Here is a 9,620-nt window from a genome sequence, read left to right as displayed (position 1 = left end):
GAATTCAATTGAGTCCAGATAAGATACATTCACTATTTACCTACCTGGGTAGCAACTATAGTTGACACTGATATACAAGCAGAACTGGAACCATCATCGAATTAAGCGCAATTTCAGGGGACTGATTTAGTTTTTTTTTGTTTTTTTGTTTTTTTCATTTTACTTTGTGGCACCTTATTTTGTTTATTGTAAGAGCTGTCAAAAATAAATTAATTTACTTCTGTTTTAAAAACATTAAAGTGTTAACTGTTTAAAACAATACCTGCTCCTTTGTGAGAAGATGTTGGGTGGAACTCCTGTAGGACCTAGACCAACAACTCAACAGGTTGATTAGATCATTAGATGGTTTCAGGATAGATATAACCTCCTGCTTCAAGTGTGTAGCCTCAGCATGGTGCTTAATTGTCTTATTTTAAGCAGCCTTTTTATAGAAGGTTGTGTGATATTTGAACATGGAAACAAGGAAGTCTGTTTTAAAATAGAAACTATAGGAACTATACTCTCATTTGAAAAAAAACAAACAAACAAAAAAAAAAACAAAACAATGAAGCCCCAAACCAGAAGACATAGCTTACTAGTGCAGAAATGGATGGTGGTATGTACTGTACGTCATACAATATGAAGAAAAAAAAAAAAACATCAGTAGCTGGGTTTACATGGAGGACTTTTGATCTGATTTTCTACCTCCCCAGGAAATTCCCTCAACTGTTTTTTTTTTTTTTTATCATGGTTTATATCCACCCCAGAGCAAATGCATCTGCAGCCACAGAACACATCACAACTGTGTTGGACAAATTTGAACCGATATCCCCAGACGCCTTGAAATTCATCATGGGTGACTTCAACCATTGATCAGTTGACAAATCACTGAAAGAATTTTACCAGTATGTCAATTGCACAACCTGTCTAGGGAAAACACTGAATAAATGCTATGGTTCGGTCCAGGATGTTTATAGAGCTGTCTGCACCCCTCTCTCGACTCAACCGACTGTTTGCTCCTGCCTACTCACCTGTAGTAAAGAGGACAGAGAAGGTTACCAGGGTCTTCAAACAATGGGCAGCAGATAGCATTGATAGGCTTCAAGGCACAGACTAGAATATTATCACATCCTTGTCCCCCAACATCAGTGAGAAAGTTGAGACTGTGTCAGCATACATCTCTTTCTGTGTGGATAATATCATTCCTACCAAGATGGTAACAACTTTCCCAAACAACAAACCCTGGGTGACTACAGAGCTGAAAGAAAATCCTGAATAAAACAAAAAAGAATTTTTTTTTCACTAGTTCGGAAGCTGATAAGCCATTAAAACTGCCAAGCTGAAATATAAAAACAAAGTGGAGCAGAGGGAAAACTCAGTGTTGCTTAGCAGGGTCTTAAGAACACGTCCTCTCCACTCGTAGGGCCATCCAGGTTGCAGGCAGCTGTTTCTCTTTTCTCCAGAATGATCTTAAAACTTTCTTTTACCAGGTTTAAAAAGGACAACACCTCCAACGTGTGGCTCTCACCTCTCTGGTTATGAAGGTCACGGAAAGAATCATTATGGACCACATCATTAAGATAACTAACTCAGTGATAGATCTGTAGGAATTGCGTAGAGGACTGGCAAAGGTGTTGATCATGTGAAAATATTCATCTTGAATACAATCTTTACGCATCTGGAAATCCCCAGCACCTCTGCCAGACTCCTGTTTGCAGACTTTTTTCATCTGCATTCAAAACCATGCAGCCATGTAAAACTTTCCACACACTTCTCTCTGGACCACAGACTCATCCTATGGATAAATGACTTCCTCACCCACAGGACACAAAGGGTGTTGGTGAATAACATTGTGTCCAACACCATTTCTACCTCCACTGGCTCTTCCCAAGGTTGTGTCTTCTCTCTCCTTTTTTTAATCCTTTATACAGATGACTGCAGGTCCACCAAGTTAAACTGTCACTTTGTCAAATTTGCTGATGACACAGTTCTCCTGTCTCTGCTCTCCAGACACACACAACGCCACGGCTTAGCTCTACAGTATTTTGTGGAGGGGTGTGAAAGCTCCTGCCTCAAGCTCAACATAAATAAAACTAAGGAGATGATTGTGACCTTTTCTCCCAAACAGACAGAACTGGCTGAGGCAGTTACCACCATCATTCAGGATGAGCCAGTGGAGATTGTAGAGGAATACAAATACCGGGGAACTATTTTCAACCACCTACTAAGGTTTTCCTCTAACACAGAGGAAATCCTTGAGAAGTGTCACCAGAGACAGTACCTTCTTGGGAAACTCAAATCCTTTGTGGTGAACAACGACATTCTCACCACATTCTATTTTGCTTTTATTGAAAATGTAATAACCTTTTCTTTCACCTGCTGGTACTTATTCTATCACCCTACAGAACAGGAACCGTCAGCTCAATGTGGTCAAGGTGTGTTCAAAAATTATTGAGCAGGCGGTAAGAACTCTTACAGCTTTCTGTGACCAGCAGACTGTAAATGCAGCATGCAGGATTTCCTTTATTTATTTGTCAAACTTGTCTTATCCAGCACTGTAGCAGGCAGAATGAAGGTCTGGATGCTGTCTTTTGCCAAGCAAATTTGTTTTGAGAAAGAGAGCTTTATGGGTATAAGGCTCCTCTTATTCCTCTTAATAATCTTATTTATTTATTTTGAATTATGGCATTTATTGAATCTTGCTGGACCTGACCGGAGGGGACAGAAAAAAAAAAGAAAAGAAAAGGAAAGTAAAAAGAAAAAAGAGGAGACAAAGATATAACAGATAAAAGGCAATGACCCTTCACTCCAAACTAACACCTCCTGGGGAGGCATGCAGGATTTTTAATGACCCCTACCATTTTCTGTTTCCAGAGTTTCAGTGGCTCCCCTTGGGATGCAGACTTCGCTGTCTAGGTTGTAGGACACAGAGGAGGAAGTCTACTTTCGTCCCTAAGACTGTCCAGCTTCTGAACACTGAACGCCTCCTAAATAACCAAAGCACTTTAATCACCCTCATGTCTTTTTAATGCCACACTGAATTTTCTCTGCTGTCTGTGTTTGTTGCCTAGATATATTTTTAACTTATTTATTAAGCTTATGACTTTTAAAATTGCCCCTTTGGGATCAAATCAGCTAGCTTATATGCTGACCAGTACATCACTTAGGTATGGTACCTACAGTTAAAGCAGAATTAATCTGATCGTTAATCTCAAATGTGATATTGGTCATGTTCTTAACAAAATGGGTTTCTTTTTGAACAGATACTGCAAAGCAACAGAAAGTGGCCCTCACACTTCAGTTGTTTAAAAGAGAAATTGAACAGATATTGGGATAAGCCAGTTCACTTCCTTGATGCTTTCTGTTAGTGTGGTAAACACTATGAGATCATTTTCCAACAGCTATCTTGCTTCTGCAACCTCAGCACTCTCTGCTAAGTGCTACAGCAAGCAGCAGAAAAGGTATCAGATCAAAGAAAAACTTCCTTGACAGAAGTTTTTTGTAACTTTTGGCTAAGGAAAAAAAAAAGAGCAAAACTTGATGCTCCTCTCGGTGAAGAAAAACACCAAAAACACCTTAAAAAAATGCAGGAATTATTTGAGAGTACGTTGAAAAATTGAAAGTTGAAAAATTTTAAATGAAGACCTTGAGCCTCGGCGTATTTAATGTATTCTAGTGACAGGAGAATTAATTAACACTTTGTGGAGTGGAAATGATAAATTTAGAAGCAGTCCTTATGGACCAATGACTTTATAATGAAATCTTTATAAATAAAATTTACTCTGTTGGAAAAGAGGCAAAAGCTTGCAGAAGAATGATATAAATAATTTGTCCGTTAAAAGTATAAAAAAGAAAAGGAAAAAAGCAAGTTTGCATCATAAGTACAAGAAAACAGCTGGCTGTAGTGTTATTTTTCCATGAATAAAAGAAACGGGAACATCTGTAAATTCCTTATCATAAACTCCACAGCAAGCTAGGATGTGTCGGCATGGAGTGGAACACAGCGTGGTATGATTGGAGGGGGGAAAAAGTCTCATACGTTCTTGGCATCACACTTAAAAGATGCACACTTACACACGCATCTCCATGGAAACACACAAAACAAGCACATGTTCTAACTTCATTGTGAAGTCTTCTGACTTATTCATGAGCCACTTTCATGTGCTGTGCTCTTCTCAACCAAACAATCATTCAGATGGAGCCTTGGGAGTGATGAACTCAGTAGTGAGAGCTGGCCACCTCTATGACAACGCACTTTGACAGTTTGGGTCAAGGATTTCATGTAGCCTCTTAACCACATTTCCTCTCAGCTTAGTAAGGATTTAGCAGCGCTGCAATGCTTCGACATGGTAGACAAAGGTTTTTCAGCTGAGTCAAGGCAAAGACAAGTGATGTTTAATGTGATGTTTACCAATAATAATAATAATAATAAAAAAGTATTGTTCTAAGGGCTCCTCTTTTCATGCTTTACACTTGTTTCATGAGCTCATTCCTGCCAACTTATTGTCATTTTACAAGGAACAACCTATGATCTAAATTTCTTACTGGAAAACAACATGGAGCATCATATAATAATCAGAAACAGGTCCAATGTATGTGTATGAAAATCACTTTGGCAATGTAATTCACCTCCACGACTTCCTAGTGCAGTCATCTGCTGGGAAATTCTCTGGTACACTGCACCACAGCTGCTGGTTCTCCACTGAACACTGAGTTCGACTGGGCCAGCTCAGTCTCACAAGAACAAAACAGAACCAGCATTAGAGAGACAGGAAGCTGGTTTTAACCGCCCGCCCCCTGCCACTCAGACATTACAAAATCTCAGTTCAAGTTTTGGCTGAGATTCAGAACCAGTGGTCATGTCCTGCTCCTCTCTTCGGATCACTAAGGTCCCTGCTGGGCTCTGGCTTCGATCACAGCTGGTAATACTGTTCTGGGTGTGTATGAAGGCTGCGGTGCGACTCCATCGTCTCTGTGTTGGTGTTGTGAGAGTCGATGCCGTCGGAGTTGTGACTGTGGGGGCATTGTTGGTCACAAGCAGGACTCATGGGAGTCTGTGTTTGTGTACAGAGACTTATTTTCCTGCTCTTTGTGGTTTCCGTTGTGAAGGACAGAATACCTGAGAGGAAACAAGAAGAGAGACACAGAGATTTCGATTTAAAACTTCCCATCAGGATTTTTAGATACCTGACTCACTTGATACCAGTTGTGAAATACACTTAAATTCCTTTAAATCAGTGGTGCCCAAGTCCGGTCCTCGAGATCTACTGTCCTGCAGCTTTTAGATGCAACCCTTCTCCAACACACCTGAATCAAATGACTGGCTCGTTACCAGGCCTCTGCAGAGCAGAATGACATGCAGATGACATCTGATTCAAGTGTGTTGGAGAAGGGTTGCATCTAAAAGTTGCAGGATGGTAGATCTCGAGGACTGAACCTGGGCACCCCTGCTTTAAATGCAATTAAACCTACCAACACCTGCTAACATCTGGGTCTTGGATGCATAATCAAAGTGTTTTAATGGCATTTATAGTATTGTCAAATGAAGCTGCAGTAGATTTGGATCAAGTTGGGAACACATTGCTGCACATGATAATTTTCACTGAAGATGCCGTGTTTGCAGGAAAAAATGGGCAAAACCAAGGTTGCCTTTAAAGGAACACATGTGCCAACCGTACGATCTCACATAAAGGCTCTGTAACTCGCTGCAACAACTCACAGATGCAATCTATGGTCCTGTTAAAATAGTGTAATGCCACCTGTTCATTTTGTCAAATGACACACCAGTCCTCTGGGAGGTACAGATACACTGGACAGGTAAGTTTTAGCCCACAGAGTGCTGACTTCATTCAATTGTAAAGGCTTTATCAGGTTGTTGTAGTGGATGTCCCTTCGTTAATATTGCTGACTGATAGTCTCTGCCTTTTATTTCTGACAAAAAAGCCACATTAGGACTATGACACTATACTGACACTTTGTATACTGACACTTTTACCAACAAATAAAATGAGATGAAATTATTAGTCAAAGACAACATTCATTTAGAACTAATTTAGTTGTGTGGAAAGGCGAGACGAGCTGGGAAGAGATCTAATTAGACTAATGCGTGTAGAGTGTAGTAAGGATGAGGGCACACATTTGGTCTGCTCATTAGAATACTGAAGAACAAGCTCTGATGTAGTCTCATGAAGCAAATGTGACAAAATGTCAAACAACATTGACACATCAGCCATCCTGAAATCCATACAAGGCTAAACATGCTAAAGCTAAGTGGGCTGCTGGATTTAGTTGATAGATGTCTCGTTTCAGCTAGGTGTAAATAATGACTCCAGATGGCAGAATTATGAAAAGTAAACTGAAAATGTTTAAAAATCTAAAGAGAGACCTGAAATATCCTGGAGCAATGAAGTAGAAGATGAGCAGAAAGGAACTTATTCCAAACCACAAAAAATGGAAGACATTTATCACTTTCACAATATGAATCTGTTAAACAGACCTATGCAAGACAAAATGACTTTAAAAATGGACAGTCGCTGCTACATTACAGGACCAACCTTTAATTCCTGCTGGAAAATTGGTCACACTTTAGGTTGCAGAGGGATAATTAAGGAACTCTCAAAGTTGACCACTGTTGACTTTCTTATGACAGATTAGCAAAAAGCAAATAAATAGAAGAAAATAAAAATAAAAAACATACCAGAGACGTCAATATCTTAGAATACTTATTAATATATTGTGGTATTTGGTGCGCACACAGATTAAATAGTACACACTTGATGTACATTTAAAAACCAGCCAAGGAGATAATTTCTACAAATTGACCTTGATCAGATTCAGCTTGTGGTGGATTAAAGTTTTCCTGGTTTAGGGATAGTTTGGATATAAGATAAACAGAGAAGAAAGATCATCCAACCCACATAAAACAGAAAATGTATTTGCTCAACCAACACTCTGATATAGACACAGCAAAGATTAATAGTTTAATGTAATCCTGCTTTACTGCTTTGTAGAGCTTATTTTTCAGCAACTATGCTATGAATTATTTAAAACTGTGGAAGTAAACCTGCTGGGTCCCTCTCTACCTCTAGCTTTAAAAGTAAATTAGAGTAAAGATATGTTATGCCATGTTTTTCCTAATTTTGTTGCTCTCAATCATGTTCTAGAATGCGCCGCTAGGTGGCAGCAGCAATTGTAGGAGCTCTGTTTTTAACTTATGATTTTTTTTGCAATATAGCCGTCTTTTTTAAGATATCAGCTGTCAATCTGTGTCTGTTCGGGTAGATTTTTTCGCGCTGGTCAGAGGCTGTGCTATACGGGAGATTTTTCTGAATATTTTTTCTTTTTGCAAGACTTGTTATTGTGAGTCTCCATGGCAACGAGACTTGTTTACCATCGGGATCAACTGATAAAACTCTCCAAACTCAAGATTATCAGTGAAACAACACTTCAAATCCCAACGGAGTTGAAAAGAAAGAGAAGAGGATGCAGGGCAGGAGCGAGGCAGAGAGAAAAACGGTGGCGATTCAAACCGTTTCTTCCAACGGTTGTTATGGGAAACGTGAGATCGCTAGTTAACAAAATTGATGAACTTCAGGTGCTAACCAGGTCTCTTAAAGAATACAGAGAGTGCAGTATTATGTGCTTCACCGAGACATGGCTGCATGAACACATCCCAGACTGTAATGCGTCTGTACACGGCTTCAGGACGGTCCGTGCAGACCGCAATAAACAACTCAGCGGGAAGCTGAAGGGAGGTGGAATTGCGGTGCTGGTAAACCAGCGCTGGTGTCATCCTGAACATGTCACTGTTAAAGAGAAAATCTGCAATAGAGACATTGAACTGCTAGCTGTGAGTCTCCGCCCGTATTATTTACCCAGAGAGTTCACATGCGTTATTCTGGTAGCGGTATATATATTACCTGGTACCGCTCCAGACGCAGCCTGTGATGTCATTAACTCTGTAGTGGCCAGGCTTCAAACACAACATCCAAACGCATTTGTGGCGATCTCTGGAGATTTTAACAACATCTCCCTCTCTGCAACTCTACCAACTTTCCAACAGTTTGTCAGCTGCTCCACCAGAGAAAACAAAACGTTGGACTTATTTTATGCAAATATTAAAAATGCATACAGCTCCTTTGCCCTGCCACCTTTAGGAAGATCAGACCATAACCTAGTTCTTCTCTCCTCCTCCTACAAGCCCATCGTTCAGCAACAACCAGTCATTAGAAAGGCTATTAGAACCTGGTCTAATGAAGCTGAAGATGCTCTGAGAGGATGCTTCGAGGCTACAGACTGGAACGTCCTATGTGAACCTCATGGAGATGACATCAATGCCTTGACTGAGTGTGTGACAGATTATATTAACTTCTGTGTGGACAGCACCGTTCCAACAAGAACAGTGAGGTGCTTCCCCAATAACAAACCCTGGATCACCAGTGACCTGAAAAAGCTGCTGAACATCAAAAAGAAAGCTTTTAGGGATGGAGACAGGGAGTTATTGAAGTCCACACAAAAACAACTTAAAACACAAATGAAGAAGTGCAAGGAGGACTACAGGAAGAAGTTGGAAAGTAAGCTTCAGAAAAACAATGTGAGGGATGTGTGGTCAGGAATGAAGAAGATCACTGGCTTCGGGATAAAGGAGGATCAGACCGATGGAGGTCTGGACAGAGCGAATGAACTGAACATGTTCTTCAATAGGTTTAGCTCACCTCCTGCTTCAACCCCAACTAGCCACACACCCTCCATGAGCCCACAGCTTTCCTGTCACACCTCCACTCTGTCACCCTGCAGCTCAGTCAAGGACCTGGACACAACCTCATCTCCCTCCACATCAGGACTTCCTGAAACCTCCTCTACCTCCACCTCCACTCTGTCTGTCTCCTGTAACCAAGTCATGCAACAACTGGTGAAACTGAACCAGAACAAGGCTGCAGGTCCAGATGGTGTCAGTCCCAGAGTTCTCAAGACCTGCTCAAAACAGCTATGTCCGATTCTCCAGCACCTGTTCAACACCAGCCTGAGCCAGAAAAGAATCCCGGTGCTGTGGAAAACATCCTGCCTTGTTCCAGTGCCTAAAAAACCACAACCAGCTGAACCAAAAGACTACAGACCAGTCGCCCTGACATCTCACGTCATGAAAGTCCTGGAGAGACTCTTACTGGCTCACCTCAGCAAGCAGGTGAAGACCTTTCAGGACCCATTACAGTTTGCATACCGTAATGGGCTTGGGGTTGAAGATGCAATCATATACCTGCTTCAGAGAGCCCACTCTCATCTGGACCAGTCAGGCAGCACTTTGAGGGTCATGTTCTTTGATTTCTCAAGTGCTTTTAATACGATTCAGCCTGCTCTGCTGTGTGAGAAGCTGCAGAAATTCCAGGTGGATCCCTCCACAACCACCTGGATTTATGACTACCTCACAAACAGACCACAGTTTGTGAGACTGAAAGGTTGTGTGTCTGAGATGGTGGTCAGCTGCACTGGAACACCACAAGGGACTGTACTTTCACCATTTCTATTCACGCTGTACACCTCAGACTTCCAGTACAACTCTGAGTTCTGTCATCTGCAGAAATACTCTGATGACTCAGCAGTTGTTGGGTGTATCAGTGATGGACAAGAAGCAGAGTACAGAG

At 41.1% G+C, this 9,620-nt stretch overlaps 1 protein-coding gene across 4 annotated transcripts in view; it reads right to left on the bottom strand.

Moving 5' to 3' along the window:
* Positions 1 to 3,715: 3,715 nt before the first annotated feature.
* The window catches only part of htr4 (5-hydroxytryptamine receptor 4), a 259,262-nt gene continuing 253,357 nt past the window's right edge, over positions 3,716 to 9,620 (bottom strand). For 3 of the 4 annotated variants that reach the window (XM_041990011.1, XM_041990012.1, XM_041990013.1), the window contains one exon: positions 3,716 to 5,098. In XM_041990011.1, coding sequence (XP_041845945.1) covers positions 5,011 to 5,098 — 88 coding nt within the window. In that variant the 3' untranslated portion in view covers positions 3,716 to 5,010. The remainder of the gene's footprint in view (positions 5,099 to 9,620) is intronic. The other variant, XM_041990014.1, reaches the window with a different exon arrangement.

Source organism: Melanotaenia boesemani, chromosome 7 (genome assembly GCF_017639745.1).
Source record: "Melanotaenia boesemani isolate fMelBoe1 chromosome 7, fMelBoe1.pri, whole genome shotgun sequence".
In the NCBI taxonomy this organism is placed as follows: domain Eukaryota; kingdom Metazoa; phylum Chordata; class Actinopteri; order Atheriniformes; family Melanotaeniidae; genus Melanotaenia; species Melanotaenia boesemani.
Note: the sequence above shows the minus strand (reverse complement) of the source record. Positions and strands in the feature narration are given on the sequence as shown.